General features: G+C 39.7%; 1 protein-coding gene across 1 annotated transcript; it reads left to right on the top strand.

Moving 5' to 3' along the window:
- Nucleotides 1-19304: 19304 nt before the first annotated feature.
- LOC137748862 (inositol oxygenase 4-like) lies at nt 19305-26518 on the top strand. The gene is made up of 10 exons (XM_068489049.1): nt 19305-19412; nt 19573-19762; nt 19870-20156; nt 20379-20438; nt 25414-25466; nt 25554-25676; nt 25774-25843; nt 25929-26007; nt 26120-26201; nt 26288-26518. The coding sequence occupies exons 1-10, from the start codon at nt 19382-19384 to the stop codon at nt 26312-26314; spliced, it is 1002 nt and encodes a 333-aa protein (XP_068345150.1). The 5' UTR covers nt 19305-19381; the 3' UTR covers nt 26315-26518.
- The last annotated feature ends 363 nt before the right edge of the window (nt 26519-26881 follow it).

Genomic DNA, 26881 nt, shown 5'->3' with positions numbered 1-26881 from the left:
CGGTTATAGAAAAAGTTTTTTGCACGCGCATAATAATGTGATTAAATTAGTTGTCAAATAATTTTTTTTTTTTTTTTTTTTTTTTTTTGGTTATCTATTCTACACTAAGGAGGAGGGGATGGACTTAGCCATACAATTGGCGAGTAATGATATGATTCAATCAGTTGTTTATTAAATATTATTTTCTCTATTCTTAATGTAAATTCAATAGAATGTAGATGAAAATTGAAAGATCGATTTTATTATGTGAATTCAGCTGCTTTGATTGGTTTGTGAAGGGTTTTTTTTTTTTTTTTTTTTTTTTTTCCTTGAACATACAATATTATCTACATTAAGGGGGAGGGGAGTGGTGTGACATCCCACATCGCCCAGGGGAGTGATCCTTAAATGTATATTCCCATCCCTACATAGCACGAGACCTTTTGGGAGCTCATTGGCTTCGGGTTCCATCGGAACTCCGAAGTTAAGCGAGAAGGGGGCTAGAGCAATCCCATGATGGGTGACCCACTGGGAAGTTGCTCGTGAGTTCCCAAAAACAAAACCGTGAGGTAATGGTAAGCCCAAAGCGGACAATATCGTGCTACGGTGGTGGAGTGGGCCCGGGAAGTGATCCATCTCGGGCCGGGATGTGACAATTAGTATCAGAGCCAATCCCTGGGCGGAAATGTGCCGACGAGGACGTCGGGCCCCTAAGGGGGGTGGATTGTGACATCCCACATCGCCCAGGGGAGTGATCCTTAAATGTATATTCTCATCCCTACCTAGCACGAGGCCTTTTGGGAGCTCACTGGCTTCGGGTTCCGTAGGAACTCCGAAGTTAAGCGAGAAGGGGGCTAGAGCAATCCCATGATGGGTGACCCACTGGGAAGTTGCTCGTGAGTTCCCAAAAACAAAACCGTGAGGGAATGGTAAAGCCCAAAGCGGACAATATCGTGCTATGGTGGTGGAGTGGGCCCGGGAAGTGATCCGTCCCGGGCCGGGATGTGACAAGTGGGTTTAGCCTCATAATAGGCTAGCAATAATGTGATTCAATCAATTATTTATTAAATATTATTTTCTCTATACTTAATGTAAATTCAATAGAATGTAGATGAAAATTAAAAAATCGATTTTATTACGTGAATTTAGCTGCTTTGATTGGTTTGTGAGGGGTTTTTTTTAGTATGATCTAAGATTATTTATCGACTTCAAATATTTGACTTTTCTTTTGTTAATTCACGCATATAAATACATTTAAAACATTTAAAACGTGTAAGTCACGCGAGCACGCCGTAATTCAAAAAATACCTTCTGCACAGAAGGCTAGTGTGCTTAAAGTGCGGGTTTCTTTTTGTATGTCACTGATGAAATCACGAAAGTAACAATTGATTGGTATATACCTTGTTTATTTATTTATTACTATTATTAATAACTATGGATGAGTTTGGGTTGATCGTTGATGTAACAATAAAGTATTCATGTAAGAATATGAATTGCAAATCACGGAAATAGTTTTTTTTTATTTTTATTTTTTGAATTCCGCTGGATTACGGGTTTAAATTCCATCTCTCGGTACTGTAGTTTAGAATAAAATATCGTGTATTAAAAAAATTGTGTTCTTTAAAAGTAAGCTAAAAATCATTGTATAAATGCTAATTATAATGGTTTGCATGTGCATGGATACGTATTGGATATGAAACTTGTCAATCGTTAATGTATGTCTGTTCTACTAATGATATTGCATACATTGATCAGCGACCGTCAGTCGTCCATTCAATTAAAGGTACCCAAAGGGCCTTATTATTATTATTATTATATTTTATTTATTTATTTATTTTTAGTGAACGAGGGCCTTGTTTATTTTAAGTTGAAGAGATGTTTTTCATTTTATTACAAACAATATTACTATTCTAATCTAAATCGAGAAAAAAACGAGAAAGTTTATGATTGAAACACAATAAGTTGTAGATAAATCTCTACTAATTAATAAAATACTTATTGTCAACTAAAACTCTATGAAATTACCAGTTTAACCCTTTAATTAAAACATAACATGAATAAGAAATATGGGGTAGAAATGTAATTTCACACAACCAAAATTTTCTGTTTTTTTTTTTTTTTCAAAACCTCACCTACATGTAATCCTAACATATCTCTAATTAAAAAAAAAAAAAAAATCTCATTCCCACATTCTCTATCACTTTTTTCCTCTCTCATTCTATTTCAAAAAAAAAAAAAAAAAAATTCTCACATACTTTGTGTGTGTCCATATGCTAGTATCTAATTAACAGGACAATCCCTTACTTATTTAAGTTGGGAGATTAAAAATTTGAAAATAACAGCAGCAGCACACAACATTGAGATTAGACCCGTGGATAAGATTACCAATTGCAAATTAATTTATTAGTTATTTATTATTATTTTGTGGATGGAGTTTAGAGTACATAACTTGATTTAGGAATCAAGATTAAACAAATCATGCATGTTTTAAAGTTGGCTTCTTTCTAAAGATTAGGCCTGAAAAGTGGATAACAATCTCACCTAAACTAGATTTTCATGTTTAGCTTTTGACTAACCAAAATTCCCAGAAAACAAATATGTACTTTTGGGTCCACAAATTTGAGATGGTAAACCACAGTTACATTCCGAACAGGGGACTGTCTTTGTTTCCAAAAAAAAAAAAAACAGGGGACTGTCTTATAATATAAAGAGATGTACAAATTAAGTAAACTAAAATAATGATGTTACCAAAAACAATAGTATACATAAATAATGTTGTCCAAAAATTCAAACAAATTTGGTATATGCAGTGGCCGACTCATTATTTAAATTATCGGGGTTCCAATGTTAAAAATTCAAGTTTTTTAGATAGAAACATAGTGCGAAGCGTGCAAATTTCTTTTTTCAGTTTATCATTGAGACATTTCGTCACACACTTCGTGGGCTTGTTGTAGTTGGCAAAATCATGTTGTGGACATGTCAATAGAAGTTGACATATGCCGAAGCAATCTGATTAGTGATATTAAGAGAATTTGTCGATTATTGTCGACGCAACCTGTTGAGATATGACTAGTATGTATTACATTTAACACTTGATAGGTATAAAAATGACCTGTACCAAACATTCGAAGAGTCATCGAAAAACCTTCACATGTATATTTCCCAATGTGCATCCATTCCTAGGTTTATGTAGAAATGTTTTTTTTTTGGTCAAAGCATGAGCCATGAGGTATCCCACACCTCGAAGGATAGGAGTAAATCCCAATGGGCTCCGAAAGCTTTAGCCCACCCCTAAATACAATTAAATAGCATACGTCTTTCCAAAACTTTCAACAAGAGAATCACATGTGTTGTCAACTCCCTGCCTCAATTTCAAGACTAAAAAATATACCTGACTTGGGATTTTATCGCATTTTCATTGTACCACTTTCAGTAGTTGTGTAAATAGAAACGTTGACTAACTAATTCTTAGTCCAGCGGTGTTTTTCATCCCACTATTGTAAGACGTCCTAATTCGAATCTTTACATGCTGCCAGTAGGAAAAAAACAACCCGAATGTGTAGAAGTCTTCGTGTCATGCAGCATTTATTTATTTTCCTGGGTTGTGGAAAGCAACCCAATTTATTTGGTTGGTCTGTAAATCAAAAGAAAACTGGTTGGTATGGGCCACTCCCGTTTTAGTTTTCTCGATATTTTTTTATCCGGTTCAACAGAATAATTATTTGAGCCGCCAAATTTTGGGCGGTCTACTGGGTAAAGTGGCCGCTTTCAAATATATCCTCAATTCCACACCCCAAATGACAATTCTCAATAATTTATCCATCCATTTTCAAATTCGTGCACAGTTTTTTTTTATTTTTCATTTATTTAATTTTTCAGCTACTGCATTGAATAAATAAATAAATAATGAATTGAAAGAATAAAAGAGTGACGGGTAATGAGTAAAAACGAGTGTGCAGAAGTTACTTTTTGTTTCGAAATTACTGGAGCTCAGCATAAGATTATGTATTGGGGAACTAGTTTTGTTTTTGGTGATTAGTGGAGTGGGGTTAAGTCTATTTTGTCATTTCGAGCTTTGTATTCCATTACAATGATTAGTCCAGTAAACTAAGATTAGAATGCCTATCTCATTCATCTGGACGGTGTTATCTACATACTTATTTTTACCTTTTACACATCTTTGTCAAATTTTTGTCGGATTGAATGAATTGAAGAGGATCAAATGACAAAAATTAACAGAAAATGTGTAGACAAATGCATTTTTGCCTCTTCCTGATCACCAATACAGACCTATAATTTGCCTCTAACCATATATTGGACCACCCTGTGAAGGTTGAGGGATCTTTGTTATTAATTTGCATTAATGTGTTATTGCCCAACTGCTGCATTTCTTTCTTATTGTTATCTGTTGGTATCAATAAACATATTGGCATCTTGATAACAATTTCAAGTAAATTTGCAAATTTTGTTCTTCATTGTTATTACCGGATATCTTTTAACTCGATGCCAGTTTGTTATTGCCCAACTGTTGGTAACTTGGTATCATCTAAGATTACTAACGCAAAGTAATACAATAAATTAACACCAATCTTTATTTAACCAAAATGAACTTACAGAAACCTTGACTAAAAGATTTTACTGAAGTCTTGCCAAAAATAAACTGAAATGCATGATTGTAATTGTACTAATTTCTCTGATGCGAAAGTTATACTTCAAGTGTAACATCCCGTCCCGATACTAACGAAACGTACGTGTGAATTTACAATTTTACCCCCCTAGCTGTTATTTTACGTGTATTTTTGTGTTGTGTGGTGTGGTAGGACCACACACAATCATACATTTTCTTTTTCTTCCCGGGATTCCCTCCCTCATTCCCTCACTCTGTCTCTTCTCTCAGTCTCTCTCTCTCTCTCTCTTCCTCCCCGAGTTCACCTTCTTCCTCTTCTTCTTCCTCTACACACGGACACACATACAAACCTAAGCAAATCTTCACCAAACAAGAAACCAAGACCACCATCGTGTTCGTGGAGCTGAGAGGAGTTCAAAGGTGCCATTTTCAGGTAAGGAAAATACCATTTTCACGTCGATATCACGAGGTCCGATTTGAACACTGTTCATGCAAACCTAAACTAGCTTGTTTTTGGAATTTCTAAGCTTGTAGTTGTGCTTGTGAGGTCCCAAGGAGCCTCGGAGTAGTTCGTTGGGTGAATTTGGACGTCGGGATCGTCCTGTACGAAGTTGGCCGATTCTTGAAGTTGAAGACAGGTATGATCTAGCAATTTTTTAGGCCTTAAAACTAGTCTAACGTGATTCTACTAGTCCTAAGCTTCATTTTGGTATAAAGAACGTGAAAAATGGTTGAAAAACGAAGGAGAAAACTTAGTTTGAAAATTACCCAGTTTTCCGGCGCCGTCGCCGGCGCCGGCGTCTCGCCGGAGAAGAAAGGAGAATATTCCGTTAAGTCTAACGGAATATTCCTAACGGCAGTGACAGAATCCGGTTAGATTTGACGGAATATTCCGTCAGTTAACGGAATATTCCTGACGGCGTCAACTGACGCCGTCAGTGTGCAGTGCACGTGGGCCGCGCGTGGGGGCGCGTAGGTCCGTGCGTGTTCAGGCGCGTGGGGGCGCGTGCGTGGTCCAAAAATTTTTCTAAAAATATAGGCGTGATCCTGAGGTTGTGTAGGTCACGTTGGTATATTCATTTGTCCAATTTGAGCAATGTATGAGAAGTTATTACGAGAAGTTGCTTAGGTGCTTTTAAATTAATGTTTTCGTAACTTTGTCGCGTATAGGTGATTCGTTTTCCGAGGACGAGCGTACGCACTCGAGGCAGGGGGGCTACGACCCTTCTAATTATCAGTGAGTGGGCTTTTGTTTTCCGTATATACCTATATACATATTAATTCCCAGAAATTAAATAGAAAAGGTTATATGTTTTATGCCATGCATCATTTGAATATTGTTTACGCATCATCACGTGCGTTGGTAGTTGGCATACATATATAAATGTGTATTTGGTGCTGTGGACGCACAGGTAAGTGCCAGGTAAGCGGTATTCATGTGGTTATGCATTCCTGTTTATTATGCAATAGTAGTTTGAAATGCTTAGAGAGCTCATAATCTGCACCCCCGGTGTTAGTGCTCCCGCCCAGGGCCAGGGCACAGTCCTTCACGTGATGTTCACCAGCACCACACGCTCGCCTTGGATCCAAGTTAGGTGCAAGCCTTGTCGTACAGACCACATTAGGTGGTTCCGACTCGTAGGTGACCCGCGATTATTCGCACAGTCTTCACGTGATCGTAGCACTAGAGCGTATATATTACACCCAGTCTTGTCGTACAGACCACGTTAGGTGGTTCCGACTCGTGTGCAGATTCAGATATTGAGTTGAGATTGAAGCTCTATATGCAGCCGTACAGGTCACGTTAGGTGACTCCCGGCTGCCAGATTATATATATTCGATGTGAATTACGCTTGAGCATTTATAATTGATTATGATATTCTGTAATGGCATATTCTCAAGCATGAATGGCATATTGCAAAGCATGAATGGCATATTGTGAGCATGAATGGCATATGTGGAGCATGATTGACATATCTATACATACGTATATATGTTCATTTTCTGGGAAGTATACAGGTTTTACGGCGAGGGGTTAGAATGTGTTTTGTTAAAGAGTTTTCAAAGAACTTTGTTTTTGCCCACTCACGCTTTTGTTTTTGCGCCCCTCCAGGTTCTAGTGGTCTAGCAAGTTCGGTGGTCTATCCCAGAGGGCGTCCCGGCATTTCTGACAGACACTCACCATTGTAGGGTCACCTTCGGGTGTACATATGTCGTATCTTTCCTTTTCGACTGCTGTAGACTTGCTCTGAATTGTGTCTCTCATACACTAGTACTTTGTATGCTATTAGGTTTTTAATGATTCGTACTTTTATATTACTATACCTTTAGCTTCCGCACGCGCACATGGCTACGTCACCTTCGCGTGACGGCCAGCATGCCCTGATCTCGGTCGGGGTGTGTCAGCTTGGTATCAGAGCCTAGGTTTGGCAGTCCTGTGTCTTTGTGAGTATTCTAATAGTTGGTGTCTTATGTCAGAATCATGCCGCCTCGTCGGGAACCACGTCGCTCAGATGAGTCTAGTTTTCCTGATCTTACTCAGTTGGGGGAAGTGATTGCTACAGCCCTTCAAACAGTGATGCGCCCTCCCCAGAGGACTCCTCTGGAGACTATGTATAACTTGAAGTTGGATAAGTTTAAAGGTAACGAGGGTCACGAAGGCGCAGAACGTTGGTTGGAACACATAGAGAAGACTTTCCGTGTGTTGCATAACCAGGGGAACCTTCCTATGGAAAGGTGGGTTGAGACAACCTCTTGGTTTCTGGAGATGGAGTCTGCAGCTTGGTGGGAGCAAGAACTTCGTAGGTTGACTCCAGCTCAGAGGACCGATTGGAATGTTTTCAAAGACGTGTTTCAAAGGAGATTTGTACCCCCTGAGTATATCGACCGTAAGAAACAGGAATTCACTGAATTGAAACAGCGAAAGATGACGGCTAACGAGTACTATCGTAAGTTCACTGATTTGTCTCGTTACTATCCCGATGTCGCTGGTAATCAGGCGGAGATGCTTCGTCGTTTTCGCTTGGGCACTAAGAAGAAATGGCGTTCTATGGTAACTACTACTCACTGTGAGTCATATCAGGAGTTCTATGAGATATTGTTGAGGGTAGAGGACTCTGAGAATATGTCAAGTGATAGTGACGAAGAGAAAAACGGCAATCAGAAGAAAGACGACAAAGGAAAAGGTCAAACATCGTTGGGGCCTCGCCAAACTCAGAACTTTAAAAGGGGTGGTGCAAGTTCAAGTTCGTCTAGTGGTGGTTTCAGTGCCTCTGGACAAGGACGTGGAGGTAGGTTTTATGGAGGTGCTCGAGGCCAGAGACAAGATGATGGTGGCCGAAACCGACTCCCATTTTGCCGTAGATGTAATAATCGACATTTCGGCGAGTGTAGGCGTGGCAACGGTGCTTGTTTCACGTGTGGGCAGATGGGACATAGAGCGGTGAATTGTCCCCAGGGTCAGCAACAGAAGCCGCAGCAGACCTTTATGCCGCCACCTGCACCGATTCGGCAAATCCAAGGTCCGAGTAATTATGGTCAAACAGGTAGAGGTGGTGCCTATCACTATCAGGGTGATGCTGTTCCCTATGCCCCGGGACCGTATCAGTACCCCAGGACCCGTATTCACAAGGTGGTTATCCCCCGTATCCCAGCAACTACATGCCGTATCCTCCAGCTCCAACAAGTGGTTCTCAGTGGTACCAAGGAGGACAGTATCAGCAGGGTGAGAATGCCACTAGTAGTGCAGGGTCTTCGAGGCAGATGGGTCAGCCCAGTCAGGGACGTGGAGCTCAAGGTCGCGGTGTTCAAGCGAGCAGAGGTCGTGGAGGACGACAGCAGGGCCAGGGGCGTATTCACAATATTTCCCTGCAGGATGCTCAGAACAACCCGGACTTGATAATGGGTACGTTAAACATTCTTGGTTATTTTGCTAGAGTCTTAATTGATTGTGGAGCTACACATTCCGTTATTTCTCATACATTTGCTCAAGTAACGCAACCTCGCCCCACACCTCTAGGGTACGATTTAGAGTTCGCTATGCCTAGAGGAGAGAGATGTGTTGTAGATTGTGTGTACCCAGGATGTCCAGTGATAGTAGAGGGTGTAGTTATGCCCGCGGATCTTATTCCGTTAGATATTGTCGATTTTGATGTGATTATGGGCAATGATTGGTTGCACTTCTATCGTGCCAACATTGATTGTTACGGGAAAGTAGTTACTTTTCACCGTCCTGGATTACCTGAGGTTACTTTTGTGGGTGAACCGAGTGGAGTAAGACATGGTGTTATTTCGGCTTTACGAGCGAAGAAGTTGTTGACTAAAGGTTGTCAGGGGTATCTAGCTCATGTGGTACTAGAGGAGGCCGTTCCAAGCAGAATTGAGGATGTGAGAGTGGTTAGACACTTCCCTGATGTTTTTCCTGAAGATTTACCTGGTTTACCCCCAGATCGAGATGTGGATTTCACTGTTGAGTTGCTTCCAGGTACCAATCCTATTTCATTAACTCCTTATCGTATGGCTCCCGCTGAGTTAAGGGAATTGAAAGTGCAATTACAGGAATTAGTGGATAAGGGATTCATTCAGCCTAGTATTTCACCTTGGGGCGCTCCAGTGTTGTTTGTGAAAAAGAAAGATGGGACTTTGAGGCTGTGTATCGACTACAGACAATTGAATCGGGTGACGATTAAAAACCGTTATCCATTGCCTCGTATCGACGATTTGTTTGATCAGCTGAGAGGTGCTTGTGTATTTTCTAAGATAGACTTGAGGTCTGGGTACTATCAGCTGAAGATTAGTAGGGATGATGTTCCTAAGACGGCGTTCAGGACTCGTTACGGTCATTACGAGTTTCTGGTTATGCCATTTGGGTTGACGAATGCACCAGCAGCTTTTATGGATTTAATGAACCGGGTATTTCAGCCTTACCTGGATAGATTTGTCATTGTCTTCATTGACGATATTCTGGTGTATTCTAAGTCCAAAGCGGAACATGTCCGACATCTTACTTTGGTGTTGAAAAGGTTGAGAGAACACCAATTGTATGCTAAGTTTAGTAAGTGCCAGTTCTGGTTAGATCAAGTCGCGTTTTTGGGGCACATCATTTCTGCTCAAGGTATTCTGGTTGATACTCAGAAGGTTGCAGCTGTGGAGAGTTGGGAGCAACCACGAACCGTCACTGAGGTGAGAAGTTTCATTGGTTTGGCGGGATATTATCGGAGATTCGTTAAGGATTTTTCGGTAATTGCTTTGCCACTGACGAGGTTAACAAGGAAAGATGTTAAGTTTGAGTGGAATGATAAGTGTGAGCAAAGTTTCCAGCAGTTGAAGCATTGTCTTACTAATGCACCTGTTTTGGCACTTCCAGACGATAGTGGTGATTTCGAGGTTTATAGCGATGCTTCCTTGAATGGTCTGGGATGTGTATTGATGCAGCATGGTAGGGTGATTGCTTATGCTTCGCGGCAGTTGAAAACCCATGAAATGAATTACCCTACACATGATTTGGAGTTGGCTGCTATTATCTTTGCATTGAAGTTGTGGAGACACTATCTTTATGGAGAAAAGTGTAGGATCTTCACAGATCACAAGAGTCTTCAGTATCTCTTTACCCAGAAGGAACTTAATCTTCGTCAACGGAGGTGGTTGGAGTTGCTCAGCGATTACGATTGCACGATTGATTATCACCCTGGTCGTGCGAACGTAGTAGCCGATGCACTTAGCAGGAAGTCACATGGCCGTATCAATGCGTTGTACGCTAGTCGTATTCCTCTTTTGGTGGACTTGCGTGCTACGGGAGTAAGGTTAGAAGCAGAAGATCGAGAAGTGGCATTACTTGCTAATTTTCAAGTTAGGCCAATCTTAGTTGATCGGGTGCTTGAAGCTCAGGTAGCTGATGAACAGATTCAAGAACTAATTCAAGCTCGAGATCAAGGAAGGAGGCGAGATCTCAGAGTTCGTGATTCTGATGGCATGTTGATGTTAGAGGGTAGAATGTTCGTGCCTAGTAATGTGGACTTGATGAAGGAAATTCTTGATGAAGCACATATCTCGGCTTATGCCATGCACCCAGGGGCAACCAAAATGTATCATACCATTCGACCATTTTACTATTGGCCGGGTATGAAAAGGGAGATAGCTGAGTATGTGAGCAGTTGTGCTGTTTGTCAGCAGGTTAAAGCAGAAAGAAAGAAGCCGTTTGGATTGTTACAGCCGCTTCCCGTTCCAGAGTGGAAGTGGGAAAATATCACTATGGATTTTGTGTACAAGTTGCCGCGTACACATAATGGCTTTGATGGCATTTGGGTGATCGTTGATCGGCTCACTAAGTCGGCACATTTCATTCCAGTAAGAGAGAAGTACTCTTTGAGCCGGTTAGCAGAGCTGTTTATTTCAAAGGTTGTGAAGTACCATGGTGTCCCTGTAAGTATTGTCTCGGATCGTGATCCACGATTCACATCAAAGTTTTGGGTAGCCTTTCAGGAAGCTTTGGGTACGAGACTACTTTACAGTACGGCATATCATCCACAAACGGACGGACAGTCTGAGAGAACTATTCAGACCTTGGAAGATATGCTGCGAGCATCAGTGTTACAGTTCAGTGACGCTTGGCACCAGCGGTTAGATTTGATGGAATTTGCTTACAACAACAGTTTCGATTCGAGCATTGGCATGGCGCCATTTGAGGCTTTGTATGGTAGATCTTGTCGCACTCCGTTATGTTGGTCGGAGGTTGGCGAAAGAGTTTTAGTAGGTCCGGAGATTGTCGAGGAGACTACTCAAAATGTTCAGGTAATTAGGTCTAACCTGAAAGCAGCTCAGGACAGGCAGAAAAGTTTAGCAGATCGACATGCTACGGACAGAACGTATGAGGTCGGAGATTGGGTATTTCTGAAGCTTTCACCGTGGAGAGGTGTTGTGCGGTTTGGAAAGAAAGGGAAGTTGAGTCCCAGGTATATCGGACCGTACATAGTCACAGAAAAAGTTGGTGAGGTAGCTTATAGGTTGGAGTTGCCTCCGGAGTTGGCTAAAGTGCATAACGTTTTTCACGTGTCTATGCTCCGACATTACGTTGCTGATCCATTGCATGTGATCCCTCCTCAACCGTTAGAGATAAATCCAGATTTGACGTACGACGAGGAACCGTTAACGATCTTAGATTGGAAAGAGAAGGTTCTGAGGAACAAAACGGTGAATTTGGTGAAAGTCTTGTGGAGGAATCACTCGGTTGAAGAAGCGACATGGGAGACAGAAAATAGGATGAGGGATTTGTATCCAAGATTACTCTTTGACCGTTAGGGGTGTAATTAGTTAGTTTGAATTTCGGGACGAAATTCTATTAAGGTGGGTAGGTTGTAACATCCCGTCCCGATACTAACGAAACGTACGTGTGAATTTACAATTTTACCCCCCTAGCTGTTATTTTACGTGTATTTTTGTGTTGTGTGGTGTGGTAGGACCACACACAATCATACATTTTCTTTTTCTTCCCGGGATTCCCTCCCTCATTCCCTCACTCTGTCTCTTCTCTCAGTCTCTCTCTCTCTCTCTCTTCCTCCCCGAGTTCACCTTCTTCCTCTTCTTCTTCCTCTACACACGGACACACATACAAACCTAAGCAAATCTTCACCAAACAAGAAACCAAGACCACCATCGTGTTCGTGGAGCTGAGAGGAGTTCAAAGGTGCCATTTTCAGGTAAGGAAAATACCATTTTCACGTCGATATCACGAGGTCCGATTTGAACACTGTTCATGCAAACCTAAACTAGCTTGTTTTTGGAATTTCTAAGCTTGTAGTTGTGCTTGTGAGGTCCCAAGGAGCCTCGGAGTAGTTCGTTGGGTGAATTTGGACGTCGGGATCGTCCTGTACGAAGTTGGCCGATTCTTGAAGTTGAAGACAGGTATGATCTAGCAATTTTTTAGGCCTTAAAACTAGTCTAACGTGATTCTACTAGTCCTAAGCTTCATTTTGGTATAAAGAACGTGAAAAATGGTTGAAAAACGAAGGAGAAAACTTAGTTTGAAAATTACCCAGTTTTCCGGCGCCGTCGCCGGCGCCGGCGTCTCGCCGGAGAAGAAAGGAGAATATTCCGTTAAGTCTAACGGAATATTCCTAACGGCAGTGACAGAATCCGGTTAGATTTGACGGAATATTCCGTCAGTTAACGGAATATTCCTGACGGCGTCAACTGACGCCGTCAGTGTGCAGTGCACGTGGGCCGCGCGTGGGGGCGCGTAGGTCCGTGCGTGTTCAGGCGCGTGGGGGCGCGTGCGTGGTCCAAAAATTTTTCTAAAAATATAGGCGTGATCCTGAGGTTGTGTAGGTCACGTTGGTATATTCATTTGTCCAATTTGAGCAATGTATGAGAAGTTATTACGAGAAGTTGCTTAGGTGCTTTTAAATTAATGTTTTCGTAACTTTGTCGCGTATAGGTGATTCGTTTTCCGAGGACGAGCGTACGCACTCGAGGCAGGGGGGCTACGACCCTTCTAATTATCAGTGAGTGGGCTTTTGTTTTCCGTATATACCTATATACATATTAATTCCCAGAAATTAAATAGAAAAGGTTATATGTTTTATGCCATGCATCATTTGAATATTGTTTACGCATCATCACGTGCGTTGGTAGTTGGCATACATATATAAATGTGTATTTGGTGCTGTGGACGCACAGGTAAGTGCCAGGTAAGCGGTATTCATGTGGTTATGCATTCCTGTTTATTATGCAATAGTAGTTTGAAATGCTTAGAGAGCTCATAATCTGCACCCCCGGTGTTAGTGCTCCCGCCCAGGGCCAGGGCACAGTCCTTCACGTGATGTTCACCAGCACCACACGCTCGCCTTGGATCCAAGTTAGGTGCAAGCCTTGTCGTACAGACCACATTAGGTGGTTCCGACTCGTAGGTGACCCGCGATTATTCGCACAGTCTTCACGTGATCGTAGCACTAGAGCGTATATATTACACCCAGTCTTGTCGTACAGACCACGTTAGGTGGTTCCGACTCGTGTGCAGATTCAGATATTGAGTTGAGATTGAAGCTCTATATGCAGCCGTACAGGTCACGTTAGGTGACTCCCGGCTGCCAGATTATATATATTCGATGTGAATTACGCTTGAGCATTTATAATTGATTATGATATTCTGTAATGGCATATTCTCAAGCATGAATGGCATATTGCAAAGCATGAATGGCATATTGTGAGCATGAATGGCATATGTGGAGCATGATTGACATATCTATACATACGTATATATGTTCATTTTCTGGGAAGTATACAGGTTTTACGGCGAGGGGTTAGAATGTGTTTTGTTAAAGAGTTTTCAAAGAACTTTGTTTTTGCCCACTCACGCTTTTGTTTTTGCGCCCCTCCAGGTTCTAGTGGTCTAGCAAGTTCGGTGGTCTATCCCAGAGGGCGTCCCGGCATTTCTGACAGACACTCACCATTGTAGGGTCACCTTCGGGTGTACATATGTCGTATCTTTCCTTTTCGACTGCTGTAGACTTGCTCTGAATTGTGTCTCTCATACACTAGTACTTTGTATGCTATTAGGTTTTTAATGATTCGTACTTTTATATTACTATACCTTTAGCTTCCGCACGCGCACATGGCTACGTCACCTTCGCGTGACGGCCAGCATGCCCTGATCTCGGTCGGGGTGTGTCATCAAGTCTTAGAAAACTTGAGAATATAAAACTTGAAATCGAAAAGTTGGATGACTGAGGTTTTGGAGCCTTGTATTTATAGATTGAAGCTTGAGGCTTGAATTATTGTAAGAGCGACTGTTGGAGCAAGCGAATAGAGGCTTGTTTGAATTGAGGCTTGAACTATTGTAGGAGTGACTGTTGGAGCACGCGTGAACAGAGGCTTGTCTAAAAATTGGCTTTTACTGTTGATTTTGCATACGTAACGATTCTGCAATGGCAGCACTGTAGATGAATAGTAGCTTGTCGGATCACTGTTCGACTTTTTATCCTCAATGAATAGTAACCTGGTGTAAACCTGTAAATGCAAAAGATAGTTGTAGTAAAGCATTTAGCAAGTCCATGTATCATACCCACGAGGATCCTAATTCAATCTCCAATTTGATAAACAAAACCAAATCTAATTATATTAAAGACATAAAAACATGAAAATGTAAACACAAACAACGAACTAGGCTCGATCTTAATTAACGATTCAATTAAAGTTGTGAATAATTTGTTGTGATGATTTTATACGCAAATAAAAAGAGAATAGAAGATTAAATCTAAGATTAAAGAGAATAGACGTTGGGTGTAAAGGCAAGGGATAAAGGTCTAGGCATTTGCAATCAACAAGCAATCTAGTTCTGGTTAAAATGCATTCAATGGAACTTTAGATAACAATTCTCGTATCTAAGTCCAATTAAGGCACTAGAGACCATGGTTTTCCTAAAGTATATGATTCTCTTGATTAAGGCAGAGCTCGTATATCCTAACATGCAATCTATCCAATTAGGGCATAAATTTAACATGTAGAACTTATCAGGTCTAAGAGAAAGAGAGAATCATGCAACCATAAATCTTGTTACAAGTAATTCACAACCCTTATTCACAAGCTAATTTAAATTATATTGAAATTATCCCTCAAATCCGTCTTCAAATTACTATATGCAAAGCCTTAAGATGACAAGTCAAAGAACTTGAATCAAACAAAATAACCATAAAATAATCATTAAAAAGCATAAACATTCATGCTAGGCCATCATCCTAGCCTTAAAAAAGAGCTTAATTATTCATAGAATACGAAAATATAGTGAAAAGTATAGAAAACATGAAAAACTTATGAACGATGTAAAAGGATATAACAATGGCTGCTGTTTCACCTCTTTTTTGGTTGTGGTCAAAATCCTCTCCTAATTAGGTCTTTGCAATCCTTTCCTCACTGCACAGCTGATGATGTGGCAAGTAAATTTCGAAGTTAAATTACTTCAGACCCTTTTGACTGTACGTCCTCTTTTGGGCTTTGGGCTTCAATTGAATATGACCTAAAAAACCCAACATTGCGATTTCCGTATAGACTTGGCTGATTGATGTTTTGTACGAAAATCTTCATAACATCACCTAGAGAACTCAAAATCATCCGTAATATTCCACTGAAAGCTAACTTCCATATCTTTCCAATGATATAAGGCTCAACAGCTAGTTCCTTTTTAGAAAGTACAGTTTATTCCGTCAAGTTGACTGGTCTGCACAGGCAATTTCTGCTTCGAGGACGCAAAACTCGTTTTAATCACCAAATCTCTCATTTTTCTTGTTTCTTTATCTTTACTTCTCATACCTAAGAAGAACACAAAACTAAGTAAAATAGAACCGAATTCAGTAAAAACAATCACAAGAATCCAAATAAAAAATGTGTAAACCGTAAGGAATAATTGTTCAATCAAATATCCGAACTAAATCCTAGCAAATCCTTATAGCATTCTCACTACACCTAACATGTGTGGACATTTTTAAAATTTTAATTGACTACTATTGAATTGGGATGTATTTTTAAAATTCTTTAAAATCCTATTTTGACTACACCATGATTTCAAAGTCTTGTAAAATCCTCATTTAAAATCTTAATTGAATACACCTTGATTTTAAAGTTTATTAAGATCCTATGAAGTCATAGTTTGACTACACCCCCTTAGACTTTGCTTGTCCTCAAGCAAACATAGCAAAGACTCAAGATTAAAGTAGTTAAGACTTTCCATATAGATTTCTGAAAGATTGAATTGAAACTGCAGCTCAAAAAAATAGATAAACATTGTAAGGATTCTTTTTTTTTTTTTTTTTTTTTTGAAGGAAACTATAGTAGATTCCTTGAGTGAAACCATTACAAAAGATCCATTACAAAGAGCCATTCAAGGCGACAAACTTTCCTCGACAAGTAAATGTACGATTAAACTTGGAGGAGAGTCGCACCAATCACAAACTTGACTCAAGGACAAACCAAAACGTGCAAGCCCAGGGGCAATAACACTAGCTTGGCAGCGAGTATGAGTAATAGTAGCCTCAGTGATTGTACGGAGTAATACCTTTATATCCTCTACTATTTGCCCAATATTGGATAAGTTAGTAGAATGATCTCTTGATGATTCCACAATCTGAATCGAATTGCTTTCACAATGGAAGTTTAGAAAACCCCGTTTACTGCCCAAACCAAGCCCTCTCTGACAACAATTTTTTCTCCCCATTCCACGATCCATCAACATTCATCTTAAGTCTTCCACTAGGCGGTGCTGACCATTTGGGAATCCCTTCATGTCGAGCTCTGGTTCCCGAGAGTGCATTGGCCTTAGTGTTATCATACTCATGCCACCGGAGTACTACCCTGGCCACACAAGTATTAGGTGAATCGTGTTTTTCTTCCCATAGTTGTTCATGGCCAACAAATAATTAGGAAAGAATCAAATTTGTCTGCAGGGATCAAATCAGCAATCTCTCCGATCCATATTAAGAAAAAGTTTGGGTAAGCATCCCTTAAAAGAATACCCAAGTGCGATGCAAGTCATGCACTCTTAGTGTGGGGTCGATAATTACAATCCGTGACAGTGTTGCAGATATAAATAATGTTATTATTTTAAAACATCATATATTTTTACGAATAATTTTCTCTAGGTAGAATTACAGTGCTAGATAAATATTCTTAACAAGATTATGTATAATCTTTTTAAAACATCATATATTTTTACTGATAATATCCTCTTGTTAGAATTGCAATGCCGGATAAATATTCTTAATTAATAAGAGATTGATGCAGAAGACTAACTTATTGTATATTCTAACAAGTATCAACCATGAAGCAATGACGTTTACAATCTTATAAGATGATCATTCATATGTCGCGTCATGCAGTTTGATAAGAGAATATTGGTTGTAATCAAATGTAAATCATAGCCGGCAATGGTATTAATCTATGTCAGGATAATTATCTACCGCGAATCCTCTAAGAATATATATATAGCCGAGCTGTGTATTATAAAGAATATATAGCATCTGCATGACAACAAGAAGACAAGTTGCAGGTAGATGTTCTCAGCAAGATTACTGTTGTTGTCGGCGTCCAATATTCAGTCCTGGCCGTGGATTCTGATTACCACTGCCATGTTAGTCAATATTTAAATGAAAAATATATAAGAAGGATCAAAACCTAAGCTTTTACTATTGTTTAGCAATGTCTGATGAACTTTTGGAATTGTTCCACATTAATTCACCACGAATTTTTAGTTTGGTTTTCACCTCCACTTAACGATTCGCCTTCGGCAGTCAAATGTGTTAGAGTTTCTGTTATGTGGACGTTATGCACGTATGAGACCTTAATTTAATCCTCAGCAGTGACTATTATTTTAAGATACAAGAGGGAATTTATTAATTGAAAAAAATTTAAGTTATCAATTTTACCCCTCGTAATAAAAATAATTTGATAGAGGACTCCACTTACTGATAAAAATCAAAACCCCCTTTCCACAAGTTAGGCATGTTTTTTGCATATTAATTAATCATGATTGATCAAATGTCCCTTATAAGCGTACTATGTGCGTCACGACATGATAAATTTAACAAAAAATTTAACACATTCGACGATAGCCGGTGAAATTTCAAGATAGTTCAAAACCGAATTAGAAATTAAAGATACAATGTGAAGAAATTGATACAATTTCAAATAGCGATCCAAAATTTTCTTCTGACTGTTAAGAACCGAATTAATAATAACAGTTTGCATGCATTGTTAAAGTTCCACATCGGTGGGGATAAAAGAAACCAAGGGGTTTAAATGGTATTACCCTACTTTAACTAATACCGAAGTTTTTTGTGGTAAAATCTCACACGTGACAGATTGGTCAAGTGGTAAAGTTGGAAACAGTATCAGTGTCGTTAGAGTGGGACGGGCCTGACGATCCAAAAATTTCAACATGTTATCAGAGCCCATGGTTGCGGGCCCGTGCAAGCCAACGAGCTTGTCACCATCGGGAAGGAAACAAGCCTGAGCTCTTAATATAGAGACGACCGCTGACTTCCAATTGAAAACAAGTGGGCCCAACGTGAGACAACCTCTGAGTTTCAATTACCGATGTGGATCTCCACGTGTGAACCACTAAATGAGGTTACACGTGATGGAGAGTGTTAAAGTCCCACATCGATGGGGTGAAAAGAAACCAAGAGGTTTAAATAGTATTACCACCCTCTAACTAATACTGATATTTTTATGGTAAAATATCACACTTGACGGATTGGGCATGTGATAAAGTTGAAAACAATATTAGTGTTATTAGAATGAGACGGGCCTAGCGATCCAAAAATTCCAACGTGCATTACTTGGCCATGACTAGATTCAAGTCAGTAGATCCAAGCAAGAACTCTAGATAATGATATCCACGTAATAGCTGACTCTGAGTCTTATTTAACTTAAAATCCAATCATTTTATTTTTCTAAATGTGGGCAAAGATAAAATGGAAATTTGAACGTTTCTTTCGGACTAGTGGGATTATAATTTCAGTTGAGGGCTCCCACGCTTCCTAAATTTTCATGCAAGCACAGTATTTTTTAAATTTAGTTGGATAAAATAGGAATTTCAACAGGTCGTTTTTTCAGTTGAGGACTCCCTTGCTTCCAGATTTCATGCAAGGACATTTTTAGGTTAAACTATAAGAACCCACTTTTGCAACGTATCGTACCACACAACCAATTTGCTTTCTTCTCTGCTTTTGGATTCTTGTTTGCTTCGATCGAGCCATATTTTAATTGCTCGATTTTGCGGAGGCAAAGATGACTATCCTCATTGAGCAGCCTGAGATTGGTAAACCCTCTACCCTTTGCTTTGATCTGTTTTTTCTTGGATCGAACACAGAACTTCGGATGCTTGGGCGAATGTTCTGAACCAAGCGAGCTACAAACCCTTTCCCTTTGTTCCTTGTTTATGATTAGTTAATTAATTATGATCTTAATTTGCTGATTAGGGTTACAAGTGGAGGAAAAGAAGATTATTTCTTCAGAGAACAATGGAGAAATGAATGATTTGGTATTGGATGGTGGGTTTGTGGTGCCCAAAGAGATCTCAAAAAATGATGGAATTGTGGCACAAGAAATTACAGGATCTAATGAGGCTTTCATTGCACTTGAAATCAATTCATTTGGCCAGTCGTTCAGGTCTGTAATATTATTTTCTTAATTTTTTGTCACATTTTTCATGTGGTTCTTATGAAATATCGAAGTCTGACATATGTTTATGCACAAATGCAAATTATGCAATGCAGGGATTATAATGCAGAAAGTGAAAGGCAGAAATCCGTGGAGGAATTCTACCGGTTGAACCACATTAATCAAACGCATGATTTCGTGAAGAGGATGAGGGAGGAGTACAGCAAGTTGAATCGAGTCGAAATGAGCATATGGGAATGTTGTGAGCTGCTCAATGATGTTGTGGATGACAGTGATCCGGACTTGGATGAACCACAAATTGAGCACTTGCTGCAAACTGCTGAAGCCATTAGAAAAGACTATCCCAATGAAGATTGGTTGCACTTGACTGCTCTTATTCATGGTATATTTGCAATTGAAATTCTTTTATTCTGATTTTAAACCTAATTACACCTTTTTAAAAGTGCAGTTAACCGCACTGTAGACGGACTCTATATAATTGTTTATAGATAGAAATAGAATTCCACAACTGCTTCTAACTTTTTTCATTAGAGTTTACCATATTCTTCTAGGATTTGATAAAGTGCTTCTTCTTGCATTTGACTTCAGCTTGTATTGGTTTCAGATCTCGGAAAAGTGCTTCTTCTTCCTAGCTTTGGACAGCTTCCTCAATGGGCTGTCGTTGGTGAGCATTACGTTTTGCCTATTGATATGTGATACACCTTTTCCATTTTTGAGCTATTTAATGAAAAATAACCCAAATGTTATTATTGAATTTTGAATGTCTATGTTTTGTATTATATCAAAAACAATGTACAAGGGAAGCTTATATAAATGAGCTTTGGAAGAAAGGAAAAGAAAAACAAATCCGAAAGAAAGGAAGACAAGCATAAAACATGGAGCATAAAACATGGAAAAGTAAAGGTGAGGAAAACATGGAAAAGTAAAGGTGAGGAAAACATGGAAAAGTCACCATACACCCATGTTTTCTTCCAATACTCCCCCTCAAGCTGGATCAAAGGGATTAATTGATCCAAGCTTGAACAAAAGACGTTGAAAATCAGCAGAGGGTAATCCTTTTGTGAAAATATCCGCAAGTTGATCATGACTGCGCGTGTAGTGAGTGTCGATCACCTTGGACTGAACTTGATTTCTGACGTAGTGACAATCAACTTCAATATGTTTAGTTCGCTCATGGAATACAGGATTCGATGCAATGTGCATCGCGGCCTGATTATCACAGTGTAGGGACATAGGTTGTTGATGAGGAAAACCTAAAGTCAACAGAAGGCTTTTGAGCCAAATAAGTTCACAAGCAGTGGACGCCATAGCACGATACTCTGCCTCTGCACTAGAGCGTGCAACAACACTTTGTTTCTTGCTTTTCCAGGTAACTAGGTTGCCTCCCACAAATGTACAAAACCCAGTGGTAGACTTGCGATCAAGAGAATTGCCTGCCCAGTCAGCATCGGTATAGCCTGAGATCTGAGTGTGACTATTGTTGCGCATAAGAATTCCTCTAGCAATGGAACCCTTAAGATAACGTAGCACACGATGAACAATCTTCAAATGATCCATGCTTGGAGAGTGCATAAACTGGCTAACAATGCTGACAGCATATGATATATCAGGACGTGTGATAGTCAGATAAATGAGTTTGCCAACCATTCTTTGATAGTAACTTAAATTGGGAACTGGATGACCGTGAGTTTTTAGCTTCAAGTTGCTATCCAAGGGGGTACGAGCAGGCTTGCAATCTGTCATTTTTGCTTCGTGAAGAAGATCCATGACATACTTGCGTTGGTTGAGGAAGAAACCCTTGTGAGAGTGTGCCATCTCGATGCCCAGAAAGTATTTGAGAGTGCCAAGATCCTTGATAGCAAACTTGTTGTTGAGATACTGTTTAAGAGCAATAATCTCTGACATATTATCACCTGTCACAATTAGATCATCAACATAAATGAGCACAACTAGTTTACCCACTAAGCTGGAACGAACAAATAGGGAAGAATCCGCAATACTTCGACAAAAACCAACCCTTTCCAGAACATGACTGAGCTTGGCATACCATGCACGTGGACTTTGCTTGAGACCATAAATGGATTTATGGAGTTTGCACACCATTTCTGGATTGTTTGATTGAGGATGACCTGGGGGTAGTTTCATGTAAACCTCTTCTTCAAGTTCACCATGCAGGAAAGCATTTTTAACATCCATTTGAAAGAGAGGCCATGCATTGTTAATTGCAACCGACAACAATACTCTAACAGTGTTCATTTTTGCCACCGGAGCAAATGTCTCTTTATAATCGACGCCATAGGTTTGTGTAAAACCTCGAGCAACCAAGCGAGCCTTATTCCTTTCGATTGTGCCATCTGAATGAAACTTAGTTTTGTACACCCAACGACTCCCCACTGCCTTCTTTCCTTTTGGAAGTTTCACTATAGTCCATGTGTTATTTTCATGGAGGGCTTGAAGCTCCTCTGCCATAGCATTTCTCCACTCATTGTGAAGATTGGCTTCTTGAAAACTTTGAGGTTCTCGAGCTTCATTAATGGCACTTAGGAATGTAGCAAAAGAAGATGAGACTTTGCTATAATCAATAACATCAGTCACGGGATACTTGGCAGTGTAGGTCACATAATCATGCAACTTGGATGGAAGTTTCCTCTCTCGTGCAGGATTGCGACGAACTGTAGGAGATTGAACTACAGGTATTTGAACAACATCATGGTTGGAAGGATCACTGGAGGGTGCAGTGTGAATCTCTGATGAGGAAGGGTTTTCATCTTCAAGATGTTCCACCGAGTGAAGGTTAACATCATCCGGCACATGATCACTAGGAATGCATGTTGCATCTTCTCCGTTTGGATATGGAAAAGGAAATAAGTCCATCAAATGCTCCCCCTGTCTAGAGTAATCCAGTGATTGTGAGAAGTAAGGAACATGTTCTTCAAATTTAACATCCCTTGAAACAACCATTTTTCTAGTTGTTGAATTATAGCACTTGTAACCTTTTTGGGTAGATGAATAACCTAGAAAGATACATTTGGCAGCCCTTGGGTCTAGCTTGTCACGATTTTGAGTTTGAATGTGAACAAAGCATGTACACCCAAAGACTCTCAAATGGGAAAAGTTGATCTTTCTATTTTTCAAGACCTCATAAGGTGATTTAAAATTCAACACTTTACTAGGCAATCTATTGATGAGATATGCCGCAGTAAGGACTCCTTGAGACCAAAACTTTTTAGGCACATTCATGTGAAACATAAGAGCTCTAGTCTTCTCAAGTAGATCTCTATTCTTCCTCTCGGCCACCCCATTTTGTTGAGGTGTTCCAACACAGCTTGTTTGGTGTAATATACCATGCGTGCTCAAGTAGTGTGACATGTTATGAGACATATATTCTGTGCCGTTATCTGATCGTAAAATATGAATTTTTGAAGCAAATTGGGTGGCCACAAGTCTATGAAAATCTTGAAAAACTTCCATCACTTCACTTTTAAATTTCAAAAGATACAACCAAGTAATCCTTGTGAAATCATCCACAAAAGTTACAAAATATTTGTATCCATCAAAAGACTCTATAGTTGGTCCCCAAACATCGGAATGCACAATTTCAAAAGGTTGACTAGCCCTAGACAAAGAGGAAGTAAATGGTAATCTAGTAAACTTAGAAAAATGACAAACATCACAAGGACTTGTAACTTTGCACATATTTGGGAACAAGGTGGATAGAACTTTTTCAGAAGGATGTGCTAGGCGTTGGTGCCAAAGTTGTTGTTCTTGAGCTAAGCTTGAAGTGACTTGAAAAACCTTGGGAACTTGAATATGCTTGGAAAGATAGTAGAGACCATTTAAGAAAAATCCTTCACCAATCGTCTTCTTGGTGACTACATCCTGAAAGATCACATTTTTTGGAGAGAAAATGGCAAGACAATTTAATGAGTTTGTGATCTTACTAACAGATAAAAGTTGAAAAGGGAATGAGGGAACATAAAGAGCCTCAGACTCGACATCACTTGAGATCAAATGTATTTTTCCTTTTCCCACAACCATAGCATTTTTTCCATTGGCAACTGACACTTGGGATGGAATAGAAAATTTTTCAAATTTATGCAAGTTTGTAGACTTGTTAGTCATATGATCAGTGGCTCCAGAATCTATAATCCAATAATCATGCACATTACCAATGTTGAGAGCAGTTGAGAAGGAGTGTAAGATACCTGAGATGTCCCTTTGTACCACGCCTTCATTTCCAGCCAGGAAGCCAGCAAACTGTCCTAGTAGTGCAGTTTGATTGTTGTCACACTGATTTAGTGGTCCTTCACTATCTCCAAGACCTTGTTTCTTGTGAAGAAACATAGCAAACTCGTTGATCAGTGCAGCTGGATTAGTGGTGAACTTCAGTGCTCCATCAGAAGAAGTTGTGGCAACATGATTTGCCTTGTAAGAAGGGTTGTACGAGCCTTTCGAGACACCTTTGTTATCCCTAGGAAACTTTGGTTTTAACTCTGGATGAAGAATCCAGCATCGATCTCTTGAGTGCCCACCAGCATCACAATGGCTACATTTTAAGCCAGTTTTCTTTCCTTTGTAGCCTCTCTCCTCACCAAGTTTTTGGTTAGAGAAGTAAGCCCTAGCTTCTGGTATATTTGCCTTCATGTCCAAGGTCATGACTTTCCTTCGAACCTCTTCTCTTTGAATTGTGGCACACACACTTGAAAAAGAAGGCAGGTCGAGATTCATGAGGATATGGCTTCGAAGATCTTCGAATTCAGGACTCAGACTTGCTAGGAGTTGGAATATTTTGTCTTCCTCGGCTCTTTTAGTTAGCACAGCAGCGTCGATGGTGTGTGGTCGATACACATTCAGCTCGTTCCACATAGTGGTCAGCTTTCCAAGATGTTGCACAAATGGCTTCCCTTCCTGTTGCAAACCAGCAATGTCCTTCTTTAACTGAAACACTCTAGCCGCATTGTTCTGATTTCCATACATTTCCTTGAGATTTTTCCAAAGAGTCATGGAGGATTCAGCATAGCTAAAAATTTCTGCAATCTTACGATCCATGGAATTGAGTAGCCACGACATGACCAACTGGTCTTTGCATAGCCAAGCATCATACTCCGGTGAGGTAGTCTCAGGCATTGGAATAGCACCATTAACATAACCAAGCTTTGATCGTCCTCCCAGAGCAAGAGAAACTGCTCTCTCCCATGGAAGATAGTTAAACTCATTTAGCAAGACAGAACTAAGACGTTGATTTGGGTTGATATCAATATCTGAATGTGGTGATGGTGGAGTAGCATGAAAGCCGTCTCCTTCCAAATTTACTAAGCTTTCTTCAGCCATGATTGAAGGACAATAAGCTCACAAATCTCTCAAGAGAACATCACAGAGACAGGCCGGTTAGGGTCACTGCTCTGATACCATATTGAATTTTGAATGTCTATGTTTTGTATTATATCAAAAACAATGTACAAGGGAAGCTTATATAAATGAGCTTTGGAAGAAAGGAAAAGAAAAACAAATCCGAAAGAAAGGAAGACAAGCATAAAACATGGAAAAGTAAAGGTGAGGAAAACATGGAAAAGTAAAGGTGAGGAAAACATGGAAAAGTCACCATACACCCATGTTTTCTTCCAATAGTTATGCTGCAGGAGACGCACATCCTCTCGGGTGCGCTTTCGATGAATCCATTGTTCACCACAAGGTATAATTTACTCTCAAAGATTAATTAGTTGCACTAAGTAAACATCTTAAATCAATAAAGTTACATAAAAATTCTTTGCCCTTGCAGTATTTCAAGGAAAATCCAGATTGCAACAATCCTTCCTACAACACCAAAAATGGGATTTACTCAAAAGGATGTGGACTAGACAATGTCATGATCTCATGGGGTCATGATGACTACATGTACTTGGTACGTCTTTCGCTAAATCGCTTCAAATGAACAATTTTGGACATTTCTATCATTAAACCCTGATTTTGTTAACCTGTATGTTCAAATCAATCTGCAGGTGGCCAAGGAAAACGGAACAACTTTGCCTCAGGCAGGATTGTTCATCATCCGGTATCACTCATTTTATCGTAAGTACATCACCAAATTCCCCCGGACTTGAAATTACTCCATCCAATGTGACAAATATTAAGCTTCCAATTTATTATGTTGCAGCTTTACATAGGGCAGGGGCATATACACACCTTATGAACAAAGAGGACGAAGAGAATCTAAAGTGGCTTCAAGTATTCAAGTAAGCTCCATTTCTAATTCAACATATATACATAATATATATATATCTTGTGATTGCCAAATTGCATGGACCAAACTGACCTTATTTGTGCCTTTTTTGTTATCATGTGCAGCAAATATGACCTCTACAGCAAGAGCAAAGTTCGAGTTGATGTCGAAAAAGTTAAGCCATATTATTTGTCCCTCATTGAGAAGGTGAGTACTGTTCATCGAGCGCATTCCAAATTTTTCGATCATTCACCAACTCATATTCTGATTTGGATGTGAATTCTTTTTTGCAGTATTTCCCAGCAAAGCTCAGATGGTGATCCGTTCAGGTTTTCGACACAGTTGATATATTAAGGAGAATTGCACCTTTCTGTTCTGCTTCAAGACTTCATCTGTCCAGTGATGTACATAGTGTTTGGTTAAGAGAAGAGGCTGTTGAGTTGTATTTCATGTTTGGAACTTTTAAGAAATGTATTCTTGTTGTGCTGCTGCACCAAATTCAAACATGAATAAAGAAAAATGAATTTCAGCGTATCTTTCATTTCAGTAATTATTCCAAATGCTTCCAATTATTCTTCTTTCTCAACCCTTATAGGTTTGCTCGAAAAAATTCTAAATCCGCTACTGTCTATGCCCAAAGTTAATTTACATCCATCCATAGCACATTTCAGAAAAATGGTCAGCGCTCATGTTTCATTTCTTCAACTGCATGGTACCCCCGAGTGTATTCTATCTCTTTCCCACTCATCACTCATACTAAGTTGATGAGTGATAAAAAAGAGGCGCATATACTGCTGTTGCATGATATTTCTCCACCCCAACAGATTTCTTGAGAATTAGTCCCCACCGGGACAAGTCACTGTTTGGAATTTTGTTAATCAAGCTGT

The sequence above is a fragment of the Pyrus communis genome, chromosome 10 (genome assembly GCF_963583255.1).
Source record: "Pyrus communis chromosome 10, drPyrComm1.1, whole genome shotgun sequence".
In the NCBI taxonomy this organism is placed as follows: Eukaryota; Viridiplantae; Streptophyta; class Magnoliopsida; order Rosales; family Rosaceae; genus Pyrus; species Pyrus communis.
Note: the sequence above shows the minus strand (reverse complement) of the source record. Positions and strands in the feature narration are given on the sequence as shown.